This window comes from Coffea arabica, chromosome 3e, assembly GCF_036785885.1.
Source record: "Coffea arabica cultivar ET-39 chromosome 3e, Coffea Arabica ET-39 HiFi, whole genome shotgun sequence".
In the NCBI taxonomy this organism is placed as follows: Eukaryota; Viridiplantae; Streptophyta; class Magnoliopsida; order Gentianales; family Rubiaceae; genus Coffea; species Coffea arabica.
In genome coordinates, this window is record NC_092315.1 from 3,618,392 (window position 1) to 3,643,193 (window position 24,802).

General features: G+C 38.8%; 1 protein-coding gene and 1 long non-coding RNA gene across 6 annotated transcripts; one reads left to right on the forward strand and one right to left on the reverse strand.

Moving 5' to 3' along the window:
• The first annotated feature begins 2,819 nt into the window (after positions 1-2,819).
• On the forward strand, positions 2,820-4,960 carry LOC140038854 (uncharacterized). The gene is made up of 2 exons (XR_011842389.1): positions 2,820-3,487; positions 3,615-4,960. It is a non-coding gene; the product is annotated as an uncharacterized lncRNA (long non-coding RNA).
• A 3,050-nt stretch (positions 4,961-8,010) lies between these two features.
• Positions 8,011-23,439, reverse strand: LOC113736189 (protein argonaute 10-like). Of its 5 annotated transcripts, none has more exons than XM_072084395.1 (23): positions 23,079-23,439; positions 21,661-21,765; positions 15,447-16,117; positions 14,906-15,114; positions 14,539-14,688; positions 14,270-14,403; positions 14,075-14,184; positions 13,882-13,988; positions 13,435-13,573; positions 13,216-13,332; positions 12,580-12,687; positions 12,427-12,498; positions 11,823-11,945; positions 11,558-11,717; positions 11,343-11,464; positions 10,960-11,097; positions 10,735-10,877; positions 10,529-10,591; positions 10,121-10,184; positions 9,844-9,979; positions 9,670-9,743; positions 8,983-9,109; positions 8,011-8,405 (listed from the first exon to the last, which is right to left on the reverse strand). In XM_072084395.1, the coding sequence occupies exons 3-23, from the start codon at positions 15,942-15,944 to the stop codon at positions 8,224-8,226; spliced, it is 2,976 nt and encodes a 991-aa protein (XP_071940496.1). In that variant the 5' UTR covers positions 15,945-16,117; positions 21,661-21,765; positions 23,079-23,439; the 3' UTR covers positions 8,011-8,223. The 5 variants fall into 5 exon arrangements, with proteins under 5 accessions (XP_071940496.1, XP_071940495.1, XP_071940497.1 ...); XM_072084394.1 differs by lacking the exon at positions 23,079-23,439 and adding an exon at positions 22,476-22,933; XM_072084396.1 differs by lacking the exon at positions 23,079-23,439 and adding an exon at positions 22,228-22,358.
• Positions 23,440-24,802: the final 1,363 nt, after the last annotated feature.

Genomic DNA, 24,802 nt, shown 5'->3' on the forward strand with positions numbered 1-24,802 from the left:
TTTAAATTATTATGAATAAAAACATAACTAACCATGATAGTTTCTTTTCCTTTTTTTTGTCTTTCCTAGTCTTTTTCTTTTCTTAATCCAACAATATTTTAAATATTTCCTTTCTTTTTTCTTCATATTCAATTCAAACAAGATGGATGAAATTTATTTCTCTCTATTCTCCTTTCGTTTCTTTTTCATTAGAATCCTCTCCTTTTCTTTCCTCCCTTTTTCTTCAATCCAAATAGTGCCCCATAGGTAAATTAGTAGGATGACATCTGCAGCACGATGTACGCATACTTTGATGCATATATTGAAATTCAATTTCAGTCCTGCAGATAACAGGACCTTCATTTTGCGAAACAAAAAAAAAAAAGAGAAGAAGAAAAAGTTCGAGGAGACCATCTTCAAGTTCCCTTATTATTTCTTCTTCTTCTACTTCTTCTTTTTGGAAAAAAAAAAATCTCATTTTTTATTTCATTTCTTTTTGTCTATCCTACGCTTGTTCCTACTCTAGTCTATACTAAAAGGAGGGCTCAATTGGATTGAAAAAATCGACAGAAACTGAATCATCATCAGATTAAATGGATACACTACGTACCCGTATGAATTTAAGCCGCTTAAAGTGACAGCTACGTATAATGACAAATGATGAAAGATGAGATTTAAATTCTTGACCTCTTCCTCTATCAAGCTTTTAAGTCTTAAAAGCTACAGTGGTGCCAACGGTTCAAATGGCTTTTGGTTTCATTTTCGATTTCATTTGCTTCACTAGTCTTAGTTTTCTTTTTTTTTTTTTTCTCTAGTCTTAGTTTTCGTCTTAGTAAAAGAGCTGCACGTAACAGTTGATTGAGACATCCTGGATACTCGACTTTAGTATTCTACTACTAGCTAGGCCGAGGTGTATGCACAAACACGTATACACTTATCAAAACCCCACCAAAAAAAAAGGAGGAAAAAAAGAGGGGAGAAAGGAAGATACCTACAATATATGACAGAGAATCAACCTTCATTCATTGACATTTCATGTCACAAGATTCTGGAAGTGTTGGCTCATCATTGAACAAGTATATATAATTGAATATAGAGAGAGTCAGGTGTCCGTAAAATATGATGAACAAAATGCATTGATGAGGAATAAAATTTCAGCCAACCGAATATGTAGCAGAAAGGCCAATTGAAAATGAACTAGTAGTATAAGAAATGGTTGCTAAAGAAGAATCAAGAATGTTCTCTTTGGCCTTTTTTTTAGCAGATAAAATCTTAAAAGTTTGAGGAGATCTAATTAAAATCATATTTCAAGAATACTATAATCAGTATTCCTCTTTGCTAGCTAGATCTCCTCTTCCCTCTCGTCCTGTTATTATTGATCACAATATTCTGGAGAGTGACAACGGCATATGTCCTACGGGTATCCTATGGATTAGGGAACCAAAAAATGTGTATTAAAAACAATTTAGCAGAGGAAAATAATTTTGACGCAAGTCATTTTCCAGATGGTCTGCGACAGATCATCATCAATATGTATAACTAGCTAGCTAGCTAGTCTAGCCTGCCCAGATGATACTATACGATATAGCCCAGCTGGAACCAATCAAACGAAATGAATGGCAAGTATCCCACAAATGGCATTTTTAGAAGGAAATGCCAATTGATTCTGCTCCGCGAGGAGATGCTTATAAGGAATGATTTTTTCAAATTCACATAACATTTACAATTGATCTACGAAAAAGGTAGACATCCACTTAATAATTAATGGTACGTTTTTTTGGCTAATTGAGAGATGCTCTTTTTCTTTCTTCTTTTATTTATTGTGCAAGACCTATGAAGCCATGCAAGCAAACTACTTGGTCCCCTACCATTTTTAGACCCTGCTTTAGGAATTGGCCTTTCTTAATATGTGGGTTTTTTTTTTGACGGGGAGAGATATAAATTTCGAATCTACACATATTGGCATGCACCCTAAACTTTAAAGCTAATGTGCAGGTGCAGTTGGGAATTATCTGTGTAATGTTGAAATATTGATGTGAATTCATGAGCAAATTCCACCTCTTAAAATTACCTGATTCAAATTAAATGCGGGTTGGATAATAATTTCGCTCTTTACGCCCGCAGGGAGACAAAAAAAATCCGGCTGCAATATCAACATTTCTTCTCGCGCCACTTATCCGTTAAACTTAGATGCTCGGTCTAAGTAGTAACCAGAACTATTTTTAGATCCTACTTAAAACGTTGTCCTTTCTTGATATGAAAAATTCAATTGTCCCTTTTGGGTATCATTCTCGCAACTTGCATCTCTCACAAAAAATAAATAATTCAAATTTAGAACATTTATCGTCAATAACAATTCTTTCACCATCCAACAACAACGGCGGATTTCACTTGTGAATATGATATACCCAAATAAAATCAAAAGAAACTATAGAATCTCACCCTTGACATATGGGTTATTGGAATGGGGAGATATGAATTTCATGTCTGCATGTGGGCATATGCATAAACTTTGAAATCAACATGCGAGTGCAATTCACAAAATATATTTTCTTGTTACGTGATGACGTAGATTCAAAAATAAATGAATTCTACCTCTTGAAAATATCCAAGTCAAAATAGGGGTTCGAAACTAATTCCATCCTTTACGCATTCGGAACCGGAGAAATTCCTTGATAAATACCCAACTGAACCGTGCTTGCCTCTTTTATCTCCTGAACCTAGACTACACTAGGCTCAGTGACTTCCTTGATAGATAAATTTGAAAGTAAGTACACATAGAGTATTAGATGTATGCATACGTACATACACATAAAGGCGCAGAGAGGAGGTGGAGAGCAGAGAGGGGGTGCATGAAAGGGTCCCCCCACCGTCTCAACCCTAAAGTTAATAAATGCTCTTACAATATTTAGAAACTCTCACTAAGCTGTCTGGGATCTGCATGGTGGTGGTGGTGGTAGTGGTGGTGTTGGCGTGACAATATTCAATTTGCATCACCAGGGACCACTTTGCATCTAACAAATTTTGTTTCCATTATACTACAATTTTCCAAATCTTTTCAGTCACCAATTTCCTTATCTTTTTTTATCCAATAAAATTGACAAACCCCCTCCCTTTCTCTCTGCTCCCTGCCTCTATTTATAGCCAATCTGCCCTCCCTTCTCTAGGCGAGCCTTTTACAGAAGACGAAGAGGAACCTGGCCCCTTGTAGCCATATAGGTCTCTCTCTTTAGTCTTTCTCTTGACCTACACACCCTGGTAGGAGAAGGGTCATGAGGGAATAGTTGTGCAGCTCAGTTTCTTGGCCGTGCTTCATTATCAGTTGAAGCTGCCAGCATGATCTAAACCTTTCTCCTTCGTTTGAGGAAAGATCAGATCATGTGGTAGCTTCACCTGTTGGTGATGACACGAATATGAATGTACGGACCCTAGTTTTCTTTCTTCTTACTTGTCAATTTTGTTAGTCATACAATAGTTATAATTCGGTACCATTCACTTGGTGGAAAAGGTATGCAATGTGAAATTTCTTGCTTCAATATTTACTACGGGATGGTTAGTTTTTCAGGTGGGGTGGGAGAGCTTTTTATTGTATTTTCAGGCGTTTTCGATTGATGATTAAGGTTAATATGTGACAGGAAACCTGTGTCATGGGAATTGCATGATTCCAAGACCCTTTGTTGTGCTTTGGACTTCGAGCTATGATATGCCTAATTTTACCTTCCTGTGTTGGGTAATAGTCTCAGTTTTCGTTAGTGTCTTTGCTCTTTCAAGAACAGATTTCTAAATGTCATGCGAAATATGTGTGCCACGGATGACTACTCATTGAAAATAAATTGCATTGCCTCTCCAAATATTTCAAGAAAAAGCCTCGTTCTTCATGGGAATTAGAATCTGGGATTAGCCCTGTCCTGATACCCTTCTTACCTGAGTAGGGTTTCCAGTTCTACAGGCCGGGAGTTGGTGTGGAATGTTTTCTTTCATTTCTGTTTTAAATTTTAGAGATAATTTTGAAGATTCTTTGAGTTAATCGTCTAGCTCACTTCTCAGCTTTCGTGACTCCTAGCAAGTTCCCATGTAGAAACTGATCCTGTCTTAACAGTCAATGATACAGTACTAGGGTTTCCTGAAGCTCATAAAATCTTGAAGAAACGTGGGATTATAATGATAAGTACCCAGAACCTTGAAATTAGTCCCAGGGGATCATAAGTACTCTTTCATTGTCTCCAGTAGGCAACGGTATTAAGAAGAGCAAAAGATTTTTTTTTCTCCTTTGCCCATCCACAATTTCTTGCTCTTCCTGAACTTTTCTTGCCTTGGATGTTTTTCTTTTCCATCAATGTTTCTTAGCTTTTTCTGAAGTGTGTTGTGTTGGGGAGGGTGGTGTAGCCAAACTATGAGAGAAAGAAAGCCATGGGATGGACAAGAACATGTGTTATCCGCCTATTTTAGTTGTGGCCTTGGGAGCGTAGTCTCCTTAATTTGCATCTTGCTTGTTCTTCTAACTTGAGTCATGGATATTTTGTGAAGAATAAATGAAACTAGATGTTCAACTTGATTACAGTTGGTCCGAGCCTGAGAGGGTTATAACAGTGATGTTTCACAGCAAGGTGTCCTTTTATATTTCAAGATACCAATATCCTTAAGCAACTATCAGATCTGAATCATCTGATTGTGCAGTACCAAAAGATGTATCTTTTCACTTGGCTTGACATGAGAAATGAAAGCACAAGTGCCCCACGCATTGATGAGACCGTTTGTGTTCTGATATTTTAGTTACATCCTCATCTCAATATCTTCTGTCATTTCCAGGAATTGAAGTATCCTTTGCATATGCCATTATCACTGTCTCATGATTGAGTAGGAAATCATTTTGCTTGCAGTTTGATTTCTGAACTTAAAAAAAAAAAAAAAAAAATCCTTGCTTTGACACAGCTTTGCTCTTTGGAAATGATCATTTGACTAGAGCATATGGACTCCAAAATTTTCTTTACATAACTATTTCAACTTGTACACTCATTTTGACAGCTGAATAGGAGACAAAATTCATATCCATTCCATAAGTTGAAAACTCCCATTTGGCTTTGCTTGCAGCCCTTCTTAGTTTTCTTTATGTAGAATCTCACTTATTGGTTTCTTAAATAATTTATTCAGTAAACCAAGTGTAAAATCTGATTTAACAAATAGGAAGGCGCGCAGTATCATTGTAGCTTCATGAACAGTGGCATGCAAGTATTCCAACAGCAAGTCTATTTCAAGACTAAAATTTCTTGTGAGCTTCAATTATTCTCCCCACCTCTCTCTCTCTCTCTCTCCCTCTTGCACCAGATAGCTCCACCTCCATCCGTTTCTTTCTTTGTCTTACTCTTCTGGTGAGAGGAGGTTGTTTTCCACGGTGCAGTTGTTGAGAGCAGCGAGCTTTGGCTTGTTTTTCTAGTTGGGAAATTTTCATTTTTAGCAAGATTCTTTGAACCTTTCATATCCATCAGTACACTATATATGTGAAACGTCATTGATTCTCCCAACTATTCCCAGGGACCATTCTTTATAATTGATCTTATTACTGATGGAAATATGGAGAAGGGATTCCCCTTTTAGGGTTCGTTACATAGCATTAAGGGAACGGTCCCCTCAATTAACATTTCAACAACAATGTCTTTCTTTGGAAGAACTAGACATTATTAAGGCTAACAAGAGCACAGGTGATAGTGATACAGTCAGCGTCTCAATGATTTCTAGCCAAAATGTAATCCACTGAGGTCTGAGAACTGGAGGCCCTAGTCACCTTTTACCCCAGCAGGCAGCAATGACAGATATGAACTTGCCCACATTCCCCTTCCCCACATGCCTGGAAAGGAATGGTTTTTTTTTTTCTTCCCTTTTTAAAGAAACACAACTAAAATTGAAGTGACAAGGAAACCAAGGTAATTAAAAAGGACTGACTCCAAGAACAGCATTATAACATGACTCCCACCATCATTATTTTTTACAAAACGTAGAAATGCTTGTTCAGCCAATGTACTTACGCAGCATTAGCCATGTCTTCCAAGGATTACTGCATTAAGTGTTGACATTCTTTCTACTGCTCATCGGAGTTGCAATTCAAGAGTTTCGACTGTTTGGCCACTCCTAATGATTATCAGTGATTGACTGCCTGCTTTTTGAAAGAGCTGCTTCTGATTCTTTGGTTAAAAAGATAACAAAAAGATGATAAGTTATGCTGAATGCATTTATTTACACTGACCATGAATGCTTCCAGTGCAAATCACACCACAAAATCAATGGGCTTGGAAGTAATCAGAATCGGTTTTAGGTTCTATCAGTTGAGGTGTGAGCTTGAGGGCATTATCATGCCATGGCCTTTTTCTTTGTTTCAAATGATAGGAATTTGTGTGATAAATCTTAGGAGACAGTCATCTTGTACTTTGGTAGACAATCAGCTATAGAGTAAGGTTTCATAATTATAAGTAGACATGGTGAGCCGCTTTGAGTTCATATCTACCAACAGCTTGTGATAGGAAAAAAAAAAACTCTAAATCATTTCAATTTCAATAACTGCAGAAGAACAATAACAGCAAAAGACTGATGGTGCTAAGAATTATTCAGTTTACCAAGTGGAAGTAACTTCATTTGTTTTAAACTCGGAAGAGAGGGGAAAAAAAAGCTTTATAATGAGCCCAAAATTTACTCTGTATGTACAATCTACAAGCATAGCGGGACACAAGAAGAGTGGGAGAAACTTGAAACCAAATTGGCTGAAGCCAAAATAGTGAAATTTGATATATACATCATGATTTATGACATTCAGATTCCAATATATCCTACATTAGTGGAGGTGCTTTGAATTTTAGCATGGTTCAAAGACATTATTGTTGAGCCTCAGAATTGATGCTTTCAGCAATGTTTTGGGCTACCTTCTGTCATCCTTGTAGTTTTCATGCAAGCTAAAATACATACGATTCTCGGGGGCATGGTGAAAATGCAACAAACTGTGAACTGTGTATTTCCTTAATTAAGAACCATCCTTTGTTCACTGGAAAGCTTATTCTCTTCATAAATTCACTCTGAAAAGGTGCAATTACTGAAAATTTCAAGGGCACACCTCTAACTGTAAACAACTTGCTTCCACTCAAAATAGCTCTCAATTTTCAAAGTTTGTAAATGAAATCCTGACAATTAGATAAACCTATATATAAGCGTCCATGCATCCGTTGTCATTTTTTAAAAGACAATTGTCTCCAAAACTTTCTTTCTTCCTCAAATGGATCATTAACACTAGATGTCACAGTTTAGGAACAATAAATCCCAGAGCTTCTTGTCTGCCTTTAAAAAAAAAAAAAAAAGCAACAAGAAGAAGTACAAGTAGAATAGAATTGGAAGCTTCAGTTGCAAAAAGGGTGGAATTTAAAGTCCCAAGTTTCGCAAGTCACTAAAACAAGAGCAAATTGACATGGTCATCTGGATATTTTGCTATTTAGGACAGCCAACTCCCTTTTTGTGGTCTTTTCTTGTTTCGACTTCCAATACGTGTTTACTGTTAACAGTGCAATGCAATTTGATTTTTGTTTTTTCAAAATGGCAAAAAGCTGACCATTTTAGGACGCCTGTTGGAGCTTGGAAACTTTGACATTGATTTTCCCTCCGACAAAATCCCTGTCCTCTCGGCGGATTATGCGCACAAATATTTTAGAAATTCTTAGTTTGTGCTGTCAACAAAATCATGGTTAGATTTAGTCTGTATATATTGGTCAACCTGCTTGAACACTATTTGAACTTGCCACCAGATGTAAATGGCATCATTTTTTCTTTCTTTTTCAAGGGAGACTTCATGTCCAATTTGGACCATATTAGCTCATGATATTATTACTATGGGTAGATCCCATCGTCCGTACTAGGAAATGGCATCATTGCCAACTTTTTAGGTGTTTCAGACCAGTAGAATTGTTCAGGGATCATGTACTTTAAGCATCCACTTTGATATGCAACCTCAGTACTTTTAGCCAATGCTCAACTTTAGCATTAGACAGAAAGCCATTCAACAGCAAGCGGAACCTGTAAATATAATCTAAAGCACATCGTTGAAGCCATGAAGGAAGGTACAGCTACTTTTTACATCATTCATCTGATTTCTGAACCATGCAACATAGCATGACTAGCCGTCCATTTACAAAGAGGCTCTACGTTGCATGTAAACTACCTTACCCCTGATTTATAAGCTACCTCTGCTACTCGCTAACTATCCTCTGATTAGCAATAAAACATTACCCTTTTAACATTTTCTTTTAGCGCTGGCAATGGTCGTACACCAGACTCTCCAGCTGCTCTGGAACTTTTTCTTCCAGCAGCAGCACATCCGTTCTCCTGCAAATCTGGTTCCATGTAGAATCTGGCTCGGAATGCAGCTAAATGTGCATAATAAGCAGGAGGAACTGCACAAAACCGGAAATTCTCAATGATGTTAAGAAGATCAAGTACAACACAAATGAAAATATTCAAAGGACTGAGGGAGCATTAAAATGTTTCATCAAGTAGAACATAAAGACACAGGTGAGCACAAAATGATGATCTAGGTCAAAGAAGAGGGTGGTTCTGTGCCTCTGGCCGCCCTGATTGCAGCTGAGAATATCTTTGAAGCATACGATATGCGAAAGTTTTAATTAACTTTGTGTGAAAAAAAAACTTCCAGAATCACCAAGATATTTTGAAGGTGGATGTTGGAAAGACGGGGAGGAAGAGTGGGAGAGGAAAGTATGGAGTTCCTCAATCAAGCCCTGCTAGCAGGCACCAAGTGTTGTAAGGCGACACACGAGGTAATATCATGCTATTTCCAACCAAAATTATCTTAACTTAGCATAGGCCACAAGAAGTTAAAACAATTCAGCACATGCTCTTCCAAATTCGTAGTCTTTATCTTTTTGGCCAACTTCCACCTTTCTATAATCTGTTACAATCATTCTTTTAACTTTTTATCCTTTTTTCTGGGGGAAGGAGGGCATTTCCACTCACCAACAGAAACAGAACGGGTGCACCTTGCATATGTATAGCAGAGATTGTTTGTCAATGACTGAATGCCATCCGCAGTAAAATTGTTCTCATCCCATAAAACATGGTAATGTGCTGGTCGACTTGTACCCTGTCATGGCAGAGAATTATATGTTACCATCTCATCCTGGAGGTAAAACCAATGTATATATAGAGACATGTTAAAAAATAAAATATATTTGTATGTCATATCACAATAAGCGAATCAATTATCATCTCATCCTAAATGCATTATAGAAGTGAAAATAATGTACATGTACTAGCGATCCCAATTTAAGTCTATCTTCACAATGAGATTGGCCAAAAAACCCGATCCACTCATCTTTCCAAACTGACTTCTAAGGTTCCATATTGGATAGAAAATAATTTTCAAATACTATTCAGATTAAGCCTTTGCCTGACAAAAAACTACATATGAGTGTTATTTCTTTTCAACTAGAAGTGTCATGAGCTCTTGGTTCCATAAGATCATTCATACATACTAATGCAAGATGTGCAACTAAATGGACAAGACGCGAACTCCTTGCTCTATAAACAAATCATCTCTGGTCATAGCACAAGTTGGCAGGCATCAAGATCCTCAGTTATACAAGCTAAGGGCCTTAAGATTAATGATGTTGTAGCAACATAAGCCAAAAGCCAATCTTTTACCTGAATGCCAGCATGGCTGCAAAGGTAAAAATCAAATTCTGTTGGGTGACAGATTTTAGTGTCAACCACAGTGCCTAAGAAACAAGAGATATATTGACATCAGATAAATTCCAAAAAGAAATAGAAGCATTTCCCTAAAGAAAGAACTGTGCTTTGTAAACTGTAATAGTTTACCAGGTAATATATTTCCACTCTTGTCCATGCTACTGCGATCCCTATGATTATTAGCAAATAGCCGGGTGTGATGTCTCTTTTGTACCACAATAAAAGTTACTGGCGGCTGATAATTTGGTTCTAAAGAAGCACAAGCCTAGAGCAAAAAAGTCCATTGATGAGAACTGGAAAACAAGTGATGAGAGCTACAAACCAAGTTGAAGGTGTTTGTAGAAATGAACTTAAAGACAATAAATTTTACCAGTAAAAGAAAACTACACACTCCAGGGACACGTACCTTCCGGATTGCATCTAATTCAAAAAGCAGGACTTGATAAAATTGCCCTTCACTCACACCATCCCTGCTTCAATGAACATCACTATCAGACATCAACTATAGTTGTAAGGACATTTAAGTGTTTTTTAACAAATCTTCAAAGTTTCAAACCACTTTCCTCCACCGAAAAACCCACAGAAAACAAAAAGAAGCATATTTGTAAATAAGGCCAAAAGCAGAGACTTTTATTTGGCAACGTAAAGACAATCATCCTGCAAAGACATATTAGCTCATTCTGCACAGTCGCAAGTAAACTCTTGGTTGGTAGGAAGTGACATCAACTTTCTTAAAGCTTAATTTTCAACCACATCCTTGTGGCACTTACTCAAGTCTAGCATTACAGCCAGACAATACAAGACAGTTACTGACCTATAAAATATGATCCTTTGTGGCTTTTGACCAGTTGCCTTTCTGAAGGAAACCAAAAGATCTCTGAAACAAGAAAACAGGAGATGGTAAAGAACCAACTCTCTTGCATTTCAAAGGAAATCCCAGAACAAAATTCCAAAAAGAAGGAATATTGCAAGCAGAAACACAGACAAACAAAAAGCAGCAAATGCGAGGACTTCACAGACCGAATCATGCCACCACTGACGGTTCCACGGGCAGGATCATGCCATGTCTTGTACAAATCTTGTATAAGCTCCTGTCTATGAGCTTGAGCACAAACTAGTCCCGCGTACTTAGTGACTTCAGGCCAATCCTGGGAAGCTACGACCTTCAAGCAGAAATAGTCTAAGCAACCTAATATTTCAAGATAAATAATGCAGAGAAGTGCAATTACAGTAAGTGAAGCATACTGCAGCTATTGACGGACTGGAGTCTTCTCCATTCTCTGGATGGGTTACATCTGCTCCAAATATGATGGTTGGAATGTCACTAACCAATGGTATCCTACAGCTTATAGCATCCAAAAGTACGGTGTTTCTTCCACCCATCTGCTTGCATAAATTGAGAGATCTAGAAGTAAGGAGTACATTGAATAGGCCAAGCAATCCTTCTGAGTGGAAAAGTAACTAACAAGGTTAAAGGTACTAAAACTTATTGTAACAAGTAGTCAGAGAGGCAGCCAAAGGGGATACTATCGGCAATGCAAAGCAATCAAGGCTCAATGAAGCCATTCACCAGAAATAAAGCTATGATCAAAATAATTTAAAATAAAGTATCATTGCATCATTCCTACCTTAACATTAATTTTCAAGGACACATTGGCCAAGTACTGCTTGCTGATCTTGAAGACATGCTTTGTCAGACAACATTGTGATATCAAACCAAGTTCAGTTTCACATATTCTCTTCAGATCGCCTATAAAGTAGAATCAAATCGTATTAGATACATTAGATAATGATAGTATTGAGCTCATGCCAATTTAAAAAAGTTTCTGTCTCTCAAACATACCATACAATGAACCATTGTTGTCTGGTAAAATGGCTAACAGAAGCTCCAGTTCCTTTCCTCTTAGTCTGTTCATACAAGCATGATAAACATGCTTTAGAGCTTTCTCAACTTGATCAGGCCTAGCACAGTAGATTGGAATTACAGGCTCTGAATTGAATTCCTGTAATAGGAGAGCCAACTATCAACATTTTAACAAAGGGCAAAAATTCAATACCATATACTCTTTAGCACAGACTAATCAAAGTAGAAAAGAACAAAACTCTACCATGCCAGACACTTGACACATTTGAGCCAATTCATTGCAGAACCCACGAGCAACGCTCTCTTGGACACTCCTCGAGAAGTTGATGCACGCCCACCGGCTAACAGTCATCCCATTGATCATTTTCTATCAGCATGAGAACAAGTATTCAGTTGCAACTCCCAAAGAAGTCACATAGCAAAAATGTGTTGCAACAATTCAATTGAAAAGAAGAGAGACCCCATCATGCATACGAAGGGTCTTTTTATGGTTGGCCAACAAATAACTAGCATGCATTACAAAGTTGCGCCTTTCTTTTTTTGCCACTTGGATTTGCTAGCTGACATGGCCCTTTATGTCGGAAAGGAGTATTTTATATGTCAGTTGAGAAACCGGGGGGGGGGGGGGGGGGGGTGGGGGGGTGGGATGACTAGTATTGTTTCATATCTCATGTAGGTTGTAACCATCTTCAACTATAATTATGGCCTGGTATTCAATAAGTTACTTGCAAAATGATATAGAAGCTGGAGAAGATATTTACAAGAATTAAGTTGCAACAGAATTTTCTAATAAAACAGAAAATTAGTTCAAGCATAATCAATACAAAAAAAAAAAAAAAAAGTCTTACCTTATTCATCATGTTCCACTGTCCAACTTGAGGCAAACAATCCTTCTCTTTTCCATTCTCATGATATTTCAGCTAAAAATAAGTGAATGATGTCGTTAAGGACAACATAAGATATTCTTCACAGATATGAATCAGAACAAAATGCATTCGTACCCAAGGCGCTGGAAGTACCCTTGCCTCCACAGAAGCTAGATTTTCGCTAATTTTGATCCCAAATTCCTTGGCATATGGATCTTGATCATATGCATTTTGCTGAACTGTCTGCATAGGAGCAGAACAAAAGGATACCACATCAATTCCTCAGGCTCAGTTAACCTCACTTAAGACTTTCTGAAGTTCAGAAATCATAGAGTAAGCACTAAATTTTAGGCACTTAATTGAGAAAAGGAAGAGATGCTATGGTAAGAATCCTAATAGAGAATGTGTAATGTAGAAATGGTTATTATTCAAACAACATAACCAGGGACTTCAGTATCAAGTTAAATTCCTACCCTGCTACATTGTCATAGAGATAATCCAGAGCTTGATAACTCCAAGGTTGTTGCAGAAGGCAGAAGCTTTTAGCATGCATCAAGCCTTAGGAAGCTAGCAGAGAATAAGGATTTCAACATTTTCTCCAGCTCAACTATTCAACTATATGCACTCAAAAGGTAGTTTTTTTTTTTTGTTTAATAGATGGTGTGTATGTTTTGGATTGATAAGACATTCAACTGGTGAAATTTCCTCCGGTACCATGAGATTTGAAGGTCAAACTGAGACTGGAACTAGTAAGGTGATTAGGTGAAGTACCTGCAAAATGTCATTTTCACGCTCCCTGGGTCTTTGGCATGTAAACTTCAGAAGAGCTGTAATTTGCTTCTCACTCAGCCTTTTTGTATATCTTTGGCCCTCAACAATTTTACATGCCTGAAAGTTCAATAAAATTAGAGCACATGCAAGAACTTGAAAGACAGTAAAAAGTTGAACCCATCCACTGGAACACAAAATGTTGACTAATAATCATGTTACCTCCATTGGTAGATAGTTAGCCTTCTTTTGGTTCCCGACTTGAAGGCAAGGAAGATGAGTATACTGAATTTTGAAGCCATACATTTCTTGGAAGTATTCAACAACTGATTTCATCGTTGAATTGTCATCAACTGGAAAACTGCTTTAGAACTATTTATTAGTTTCTCTTGTTCAGCTTGCAAGTTCAAATTGAGAGTGTTAACATAAAGGACGAATAATAATAAACACATCACGGGAACTAGGGGTTAAACGAACTGAAACAGCAGACAAGAATTTGTTTAAAATGCCCATGTTACCAGAGAGGATGGGCTTGGACTAGTTAAGTTAGATGCAACACATTTCGTTTCAACAACTCTTTGTTCCATCAACTTTCAATTTGTTTATAGGATGAGGGACAGCTACTTAAAGAAATGAACATCAATCTTTAGCGAAAGACAAATATCTTACACTAGTTCTCGAGTTGGTTGGGTTGTTAACCCAGAAACCCGATACTTTCTTCGCACACTTCCCCTATGCGTTACTTCAACTTTCACTCCTCTGAGAGCCTTTTTTATCTGGATCACATGCGAATTACAAAACCACTATAGGCATTTAGCATAAAGTACTTCAAGCTTATATTTGCCAAATTAATAGAAAGTACCTTAACACGGTCAGAGTCAGGCAAAGGGCGTGATATTGCAACTTTTCCCAGAAGTTGGGCAACAAATTCTATCACCGGAAGAGCCTCAATAAATGCAGCTGAAGCCATATCTTCATGAAATAAACAACATAAAGTTGTGTAACCATAAAAGTAGAGCCATTGTGATTTAAATTTCTAAATCACCAGGTAAATTACCAATATTGAGAGACAAGCCCATTTGAGTTGGTCTTATACTCTGGTAGAACCCACACCATGCTTCTAAGCCATCTCCAAGACGTTGAGGCCTCCTGATAACAGGAGAAAAGAATGATCTCCCCACTGGGCAGTACCTATTAAAGTGTGCAGTATAAAATTTAAAAAAAAAGGGAAAAATATGAAGGACAAATGCATTAGTTTTCAAGTAGTCATATTAAGATACAGTAATATATCCAAGGAAGTATATACCACGTATATCATTGTGATACCTTTTTACAGAAAGCTCTCTCAACACAATGTCAAGTATTTGAAGAGCTTCCTGCGGACCATCTGCCCGTTTCCCAGCAAGAAATTGGCCTAAATGATGCAAATTTGCCCGTGCAACAAACTTGAGTACAACTTTGTACTCCCTCTCTCTCCTGAAATGAATTCAGATGTTCAACTAATTACCACAACAAATTTTGCTAATTAAAATTTGAAAGGTTCTGATTGTAAAGGTTATAAAGACCAATCCTGTTGTATTTTTATTCTTATGCTGAATATTCCTTTGAGAATTTTTCATCCTTAGCTGGAAAATGAAGTCTTTAAAATTTTAAAATTGAGGTTTGTACTTTGTAGAGAGCAATAAAACCATACTTGGGGCCATTGACTCCATCCTCTTCATCTATTAACTTAATTGTGAACTCTTTCCAAGCGAAAGGCAGTTCACCAGCAGTGTATAGACTCTTTCTGCCATCAAATGCAGGCAATCTCATCCCTAAGTCAGATTCTTTGTACAGTTTCACCAACTCTGCCATGATAGCTCTGTTCACGTTTTTAGACGCCACTTCAGGAGTTATAGTAACCTGCAAAAATGGGCAGGAATAATTGCAAAAGGCAATGAAATATACAGAACATTAAGTACAATGCCCATTACCATTTTCAAGGGCCATTAATGCTACTTAAAAGCAGAGGACAAGGAAGAGAAATGAGCCTACTCAATTTTACCTGCAAAGTAACTGCAGATACAAAAAGAAAAAATAAAAACATAAACATACTGAATGTCAGCCTAAGGGCCCCAGCAGTCGTGCCCCAAATCAATAAGTATAAACAATTAATAACTCTGCAGCATTACACTCAACAGTTAAGTTAATGAAGAACATGAAAGAAAAAAAAAACAAACACACAAACAACTTACATCATATTGGTTCAAGTCCTTGTCCGGTAACTCTGCAAAGAAATGGTTGGCCTTAACCATACATTTCGTTCCAAGTTGCCCAAACCCAGGTCTAGGTGCAAAACTCAATGACTTGCTTGAAGAGGGAAAACCCATGTCCACTTTACATAGTTTATTGTTCCCATTCTTAGCACAACTACTTGTTGGAGTTGATTCAACAGGACCAGCAGGTTCAGCGGAAACCGGCTTATTTGCGGCAGTGCAAGGCCTTGAACTTGGCCGCATCAAGGTGTCACCTTGATCAGATTTCCGGCCACCTCTTCCCCTTCTCCTTCCTCTATTTCTTGATGGAGGTGAGGACTGATTGTAAGGCTTGGTGTTCTGAGTTTCTTGGGCGGGTGGCCCTTTACCGTTTTGAGCTGTTTTGGGATTCTTCTGAACTGGATTCATTGAGCTCTGGCACTGGGGTTTGATCACGAAATGCTGTTCTGAGCTCTCTTTCATTTGCCTAATAGGCATGATGATAGTAATGATGATGACAGCTTGCTTGCAAAGACTTTTTGTGCAGAATACGGAAACCTGCTTAAAACAAAAATTCTCCCCTTGATGGCACAATGCAAGACAGTCACCCTTTCTCGCAATCACTATTCAATCTTCCCTCATTACTCCTCAAAAATTTAAGGCCAACCCAACTGCAATCCAGAAACAGAGAAGAGAAGCCATGTCACTAAAATAACCCGACAGGGAAAATAACCAGTAAGAGAAATTGCGGTTGCTTAAACCAATTTTCACACGCAATAGTCAAATGTCAGGCATTCAACTTCAAGTCTACATATAGTTCTACACACATTACCATTTGTCATGGAGCAGAAATAAAGCTGAAGACGTGAACTTAATATCACGCCTTAGTAAAGATAACAGAAGGGAAGCTGAAAACGTGAAAACTGATATCACGTCCACTAAGAAGGAGGAAGGCGTGCATTAGGAGAGGATTATTGTTAGCAATTTGTAAGGGATCATTCCCTGAACCTTTCTTCTCTGATTTCCTTCATTCTATCATTTCTTTCCTTCATCCCGCCAATTCTGTAATTTCTTGTTTAATCAATATCAATTTCAGTTCATTGATCACTCACTGGTACATTATTGATACTTCCTGTTATTCATCTTGTTTTGTGCTAAATTCATTATATCTGTCCATTGGGAGCTGTTCTGTTGCCTGGCTACTGTTCGATACCATAACAGTGGTATCAGAGCTAGCTACGAGCCATTGGGAGATGACTAAGACTCAGGAGGAGGCTCTAAGGAAAGAACTCACTGAGTTGGGGAGTGTGGTTAGGACTTTTGCCAATAAGAATGATGGGGTAGAACAGTCTATGAGGGCAATGGAGCATAGACAGGAAAACACAGATAAAGCCATCAGAAGCTTAGACCAAAAATATGAGGGGATGATGAACATGATGGCTCAGATCATGGCCAAGTTAAATGATAAGGGGAAGGAAGTAGGAGGTAGTAGTTCTGAGAGGGAGACACGGATAGAAATTACCACAGATACAGCTGAAAGGTTGGGAGGTAAAGGGGGGACCAGGTTGCCCAAGATGGATTTTCCTACATTTGATGGGGGTAATCCCAGAGAATGGGTTAGGAGGGCAAACAAGTATTTCCAGATCCATGGAGTGGAGGAAGGAATGAAATCAGATATTGCCCAGCTCCATTTCAAGGAGAAGGCAGATATCTGGTTCCATGGCATGTATCATGAGAAAGGAATGGTACCCTGGAAGGAGCTAACCATGGCAGTGTGTGAAAGATTTGGAGAAGGAGATCCAGAGGAGGCCATAGAGGAATTCAACAAACTGATGCAAACTGGGAGTGTATCTGAGTACCTGGAGAGGTTCGAGCAGCTGAAATCCATAGTAATGGTAAATCTCCCTGGCCAACCTGATTCTTATTACAAATCATGTTTTCTTAGTGGCTTAAAAGAAGAAATAGTGAACATGGTTAGGATGACCAGACCCCTTACTTTAACAGACACCATTGAAACTGCTAAACTGCAGGAGAAGCATTTGGAAGCCCTTAGAAAAAGCCAAGGAAAAATGATGCAGAAATATTCCACCTCACCCAGTGCCCCACCAAATAACAAACAAAATTTCTATCCACCTGCTAAAGAAAAGTGGCCTAACTTCCAACCTAAAAGACCAGAACCTTTTTCCAATAGAAATGCTAGACCTGTTAACCGTACAGTGGATCAGTTCAAAAGGATTACTCCTTCTGAGCTGAGCTACAGGAGAGAAAAGGGGTTATGCTTCAAGTGTGCTGAACCATATACCCTGGGACATGTCTGTAAACAAGCTCACCTGAATTACATATTGATAGATGAACCTTTTGGGGTAGGGGAACCCTTAGAAGAATCAGGGAAAGACACAGAGGAGTTCTGTGACTGTCCAGAAGGGGAATTAAGCAATGAGAACATAGAAGTGTCCATTCATGCGTTGGCAGGAGGGACTGAGCATAAGACACTTAAGCTTAAGGGTAGGATAGCAGGAGTGGAGATCTTAATTCTGATAGATAGTGGGAGTACCCACTGTTTTATTGATGAAAGATTGGCAGAAACCATACAACTACCAACTATTGGAAGTCCATTAACAGTCAGGGTTGCCAATGGGGAGCAATTAGAGTCCAGGCAGTTGCAAGGAGCTATACAGTGGGAAATGCAGGGTAATCAATTCACACACCAATTCAATACTTTAAAACTGGGAAGCTGTCATATGGTCCTGGGGGTAGATTGGCTAGCCAGGTATAGCCCTATTGAGTTTGATTTCAGGCAACTCTCCATGAGGTTCCTACAAGGAGGGCAACCAGTGGAGTTGAAGGGGGAAGTCAGCAAACTCAAGCTCAAGGCCATCAAGGGGAGTAAATTAGCAAAATGGAGGAAAAAACAGACATATGGAATATCTGCCCAGCTGTGTGTAATAGAGGAAAGGGAGGAGGACACTGAAGTAATACCAGCAGAAATGAGGAGCTTGCTGGACCAATTTCAAGGGGTGTTTGCTGAACCTCAAGGCATGCCCCCTAGAAGGAGCCACGACCACAACATTCCACTGAAGCAAGGAGCTACCCCATTCCAGGTTAGGCCATACAGGTGCCCATATGTACAGAAAACAGAAATAGAGAGGTTGGTGAAAGAAATGTTACAAATGGGGATCATCCAACCCAGTAATAGTCATTTTGCATCCCCAGTGTTACTAGTCAAGAAAAAAGATGGTAGCTGGAGATTCTGTGTAGATTACAGACAACTGAATGAACTCACCATGAAGGACAAATTTCCTATGCCCCTAATAGATGAGCTTCTGGATGAACTGCATGGCTCAAAATACTTCACCAAAATAGACTTGAGGGCTGGCTATCATCAGATCAGGGTCAAGGTGGAAGACATACACAAGACAGCTTTTAGAACTCACCAAGGCCTTTATGAATTCAAGGTTATGCCCTTTGGGCTAACAAATGCTCCAGCAACATTCCAGAGCCTGATGAACCACATTTTCAGGGATCAACTGAGGAGGTATGTCTTGGTCTTCTTTGATGACATACTAATTTACAGCTCCTCCCTGGAAATACACCTGCAGCAGGTAGCAGAAGTGTTGAAACTGTTGCAGGAACACCAACTTTATGCCAAGAGAAGTAAATGCTCCTTCGCACAAACAGAGGTGGAGTACCTTGGCCACATTATCTCAGGACAAGGAGTAAGGGCAGATCCCAAGAAGGTGGAAGGAATGATGAACTGGCCCACACCAACTTCTGTCAAGGAGCTCAAAAGATTCCTTGGACTGACAGGATATTACAGAAGATTTGTAAAAGGATACGGGGCTACTGCAAAACCTCTCACCATATTACTGAAAAAGGATGGATTCCACTGGAATGAAGCAGCAGATGAGGCCTTTCAGAAACTCAAACTGGCAATGTGCAGCACTCCTGTACTAGCCCTGCCAGATTTCACTAAGCAATTTGTGGTAGAAACAGATGCATGCTACGGAGGAATTGGAGCAGTACTTATGCAGGACAGGAGACCAATAGCATTCCTAAGTCAAAGCCTGGCGCCTAGGAACCTGGGAATGTCTATTTATGAGAAAGAACTGCTAGCCTTAGTGACTGCAGTTACTAAGTGGAGACACTACCTGGAGGGGAACCACTTCATCATAAGAACTGACCATCAGAGCCTTAAGTATCTATTGGATCAAAGAATCACTACCTCACTTCAACAGAAATGGCTTACCAAATTGCTGGGACTCAGCTACGAGATTCACTATAGGAAAGGAAAGGAAAACATAGCAGCAGATGCTCTATCCAGAAGGGCAGGTGGACAGGAAGGAGATTGCACTGAACTAACCTGTGTCCTACCCGAATGGATGAAGGAAGTAATAGGGAGCTACCAAGGAGATGAGGAGGTGCAGAACATGATCAGGCAGATAGTACTTACACCTGGAGATCCACCAGAACATTCTTACCAGGATGGAATATTCAGATACAAAGGCAGGATAGTGGTTGGCTCAGCAGGAGAAATAAGAAAGAAAATTATTGCTACACTACATGAGTCTCAGCTAGGGGGACATTCAGGAATACAGGCCAGCTATTTCAGAGCTAAACAACTTTTTTACTGGACAGGTATGTATAGGGATATCAGGAATGTTGTGTTACAATGTGATACCTGCAGGAAGTGCAAGGATGAACACACTGCCTATCCAGGACTCCTGCAACCACTCCCTATTCCCAAATATTCCTGGAGCCATGTAACTATGGACTTCATTGAGGGGCTACCTTTATCTGAAAGGAAGGATACCATCATGGTAATTGTGGACAGGTTCACCAAGTCAGCTCACTTCATTAGTTTGTCTCATCCCTTTGATGCCCCAACAGTGGCCAGAATATTCTTAGATCATGTCTGCAAACTGCATGGAATGCCTCTCAGTATGCTCTCTGATAGAGGCAGGGTATTCACTAGCCAATTCTGGACTGAGATGTTCTCCCTGCTGGGAACTAAACTGGAATTGACCACGGCCTATCACCCCCAAACAGATGGCCAAACGGAGAGGGTGAATCAAGTACTAGAAATGTACTTGAGGTGTATGACTCATCTGGAACCCAAAAGATGGAGTGCTTGGCTTTCTCTTGCAGAATGGTGGTACAACACCACTTACCACACTGCCATTCAGATGAGCCCATTTGAAGCTCTATATGGAATACCCCCTCCCCAACTAGCTCTGGGGCCTTACACTCAAGCCAAGGTGGCTACTGTGGAAGACCATCTGAAGAACAGACAACGCCTGGATGAACTACTTAAAAGCAACTTACAAGAAGCACAAAACAGAATGAAACTATATGCTGACCAAAAGAGGAGTGAAAGGACCTTCAATGCAGGAGACTGGGTGTACCTCAGATTACAACCCCATAGGCAAACTACTGTGGAACTAAGGGGCAACACCAAGCTGTCTGCCAAATACTTTGGGCCTTATCAAATATTGCAGAAGATAGGGAAGGTTGCCTATAAACTTAAGCTGCCTGAAGGAGCCAAGATACATCCAGTATTTCATGTGTCCCTACTTAAAAAAAAGGTCGGGGACCATACCACCCCTATACTTCAACTACCAAATGTAGACGAACAGGGGCATCTCAGAGTGGAGCCAGTAGCAGTGATAGACCGAAGAATTGTTAAAAGGAAAAATGCTGCAACTGTGCAATGGCTCATCCATTGGTGGGGTACTCAACCAGCTGAAGCTACTTGGGAGGATGCTGAACGAATTAAACAGGAATTCCCTGGATTTCAATCTTGAGGACAAGATTGATTGAAGGGGAAGCAATTGTCATGGAGCAGAAATAAAGCTGAAGACGTGAACTTAATATCACGCCTTAGTAAAGATAACAGAAGGGAAGCTGAAAACGTGAAAACTGATATCACGTCCACTAAGAAGGAGGAAGGCGTGCATTAGGAGAGGATTATTGTTAGCAATTTGTAAGGGATCATTCCCTGAACCTTTCTTCTCTGATTTCCTTCATTCTATCATTTCTTTCCTTCATCCCGCCAATTCTGTAATTTCTTGTTTAATCAATATCAATTTCAGTTCATTGATCACTCACTGGTACATTATTGATACTTCCTGTTATTCATCTTGTTTTGTGCTAAATTCATTATATCTGTCCATTGGGAGCTGTTCTGTTGCCTGGCTACTGTTCGATACCATAACACCATTCTTTTGCAAAACTAAGTAGCCCCAAGTTCTCGCACGTTTGTTTCATCAACAAACACTACCCGCAACTTAGAAGTTGAAGTGGCTATTGGACATTTGGACTCCTAGAGTGAAGTAAATCAAGAATATATTCAATAAAGAGGTTAACGAAGTAAAAATAATCATATATAACCACACAAAAAACTGTATATGAGTTTGGTATTTCTAAAACCCTTATTATGAATGATATCTACGAGTACATGGATATATTTCGTTAATATCAACTCTCAATGACCCTGTTCAAAAAGAGCTTGGAATATCCAAAAGAAAAGGGGAAAAAAAGGATTGTAACTAAACTAGGATTTGGGCTGGGAAAAGACACACACGTGAAGACAGAACAAAAAGAACACAACCCAGAACCGAAATCCTATTAGATGCTTCTGTTGGAAACCCAACATCCATGAATCAGGATGAGAATAGGAGAATAAGTTGATAAAGATAACATCTATGTGTTGAAATATGCATACAAATACCAATAAATAAAAGTAATAGGGGAAATGCCCAGGAGACAAAAACCATTCCTTTACCTTGTCTATTAACCAAGACCAAACCTTTGCATCAGAAAACTACAAAATATGGATGAGTAAATCCAAAGAAAAAAGACACTAGTATCTCATATATACACATATAAACAAGCATTAATAAATGTGGAAGGCAAAGTATGACTGCTCAAGAAGAGAATAAAATTGCCTAGAAAGAAACAAAAGTCACAAGAGGTAATAGTAGCATGTGTGTAGCTAGAACAGATAAAAGGAATAAACATTGAAAAACTCACTCCAACAAAAATCACTATCTGAAGATAGATGGCCCCTATACCACTGCTTCATAGAAAATGACACTGAGATTTTAAAGTTTACTGAGCTGAGGTTTGAAGCTTTAGAGAAAAAATGGTGGGCTAACGAGGAAGGGAAGGGAAGAGAGCTAGAAAGTGGAGATTTAAACTAAAAAGATGGGATTTTTGGTGGGGTGATTCAACTTTCAAGATTACATCAGAGAGAGAAAAATTGAAATGTTGAAGAGAAAGAAATTAATAAGAGTGGTGATGATGATGATGAAGATGAATCTTTTCTATCCACGCATGCAATTGCTTTTGGTGTTTTCTTTATCACGTGTAAAAGGCTTTTCGAAGTCCTCTCCTCCCCTTTTGCTTTTCTCTATAACTCTTGCTCTATCTCCTCTTGCTCCCCTCCCATCCTCTAATGTAGACAGACACAAACGGGGACTCATTTCTACCTGCTCCAAAATGTGATGGCTTGCCAAATGAAAAAGAAAATACACCACTCAAGCTAAAGGACAATTGTGTTCGAGTGTGTGAGCTGCTACCTACATGAATGCAAAGAAAAACAGAAAAAGAATAACTGAAACCTGCAGCCCTCACCAGTTCACAAAATGGGATCTTCTCTTCTCACTTCCACAGTTTTCAGTTTTGACAGAAACACAGCGCTCTTTCTTTTCTTTCTTCGCTCATGCTTATGCATGCATTTTGCTTGTCTTGGTTTTGTTTGGATGCGAAGAGAGGAAGAGGACAAACTACAAAGGCAAGCAAGCCTTGTACAATGGCAGCTCAATTTTTTGCTACGGCTGAATACTTTAGCTTTTAGCTTTGGCTTCTCAACAAGAAAGTCCCATGAATCCTATCCTACGTAGTAGAGATGTCCCAGAATCTTTTATTTATGTACTCAAGCAATCAAGCTTTGGTAAGCTGTAACGGTCAGTTCAATCCCTCCAACTCTAATGGCTAGTTTGTGAGTTGAGGATAGAAAAGAAAAGAACAGAAAGCACAAGTTATGAGAGAAAAGAAAGGATAAGAAAAAATTTTGTAAGCTTCCATCAGTTTTCCTTCGCTTTCCGCCCGTTTTGGTCAGAAAAAATTTTGCACTGTAGCAGCTTTTGGCTTCCCTTCAAGATCCGTTCGTTTCTTTTCTTTTCCGTCCTACTTAAATGTCCCAAACATAGAAAAGTCCACCTTTCCCTTCCTTTCTTTTCTATTCCTTTGAAATCTGAACTCCCAAACTAGCTATAAGAGTGAGATGGCGTCCACTTTTCTTTAGGTTTTCGGTTTGGTCCACAACATGTGTGGCCTTATCTGCTTTTTGGAACTATGGGAATTATTAGTTTCTTGGACCAGTTGGGACTGCAATTAATCACACAGATTTAGGATTAGTAAAGTTTTTATCAATGCGTCCTAACAACTAATGTTGCCATGTGTCGTATTTATGTCCTCTATTCTCGTTGTCGTCCAGCCTATAAACACTTCTTGGTAGTTCAACTTTTTAGACTCAATGCATGTTCGATACAGATGCTAAACACAGCGCGGTACGACCTCAGTACAATGTTCTCTGTTCAGCAAAAGATAGTAGAATTTGTTTTGGATCGTAGTTTTCCTAAATTTTTATATTTTTCACAAGCATATTTCTTCGTTATCTTTTTACCTTCGCATATATCAAATCGTTACATTATATTTTTTTTATAAAAACTTCTAAATATAGTAATTTCAACGAGTTCTTAGTAAGACGAAACTTTAATCTCTAATCATCGTTCATCTCAAGTACTCTAAAAATTAAACTGCATTATCTACCAAATAAAATTGTATATCCTATTTGCTAACTCTTACTTTTTTTTTTCAGACAAATTCTTGCTGTTTGGGGAGAAAACACAACATAACACACTATTCAGAATGTTCATGCAAATTTTTTAAAACAACTCTTAATTCTCAAGTATCATTAATTTTCTTTGATGTGAATTTTTCAAGTAAATTCATTTTTGGTTATTTGGTAGTGCTACATCTCATGCAGTATGCAATAGAGTACTGCAAAGGCCTCATCATGACATTCTGTGGCTAACTAGCATTACTCTGTGCGTGATTCTTAATGAATCTCACTTAAATGGTGGCTCCACCAGCTGAAGGGGTGCTTGATAAATATGATATAATAATGAGGTGAGACAGCATGGGTCTGAGATCAGAGGTGTTGAAAATTGGGAACCATTTTGATCTGTGAGATTGCAAAGTACATGATTATACCTCCAGGGAGCAAGGTCTTGGGGCCATGATTAGAAAAGGGCGGAAACAGAATCAGAGTAGCGATTGTCTATGATGGCATC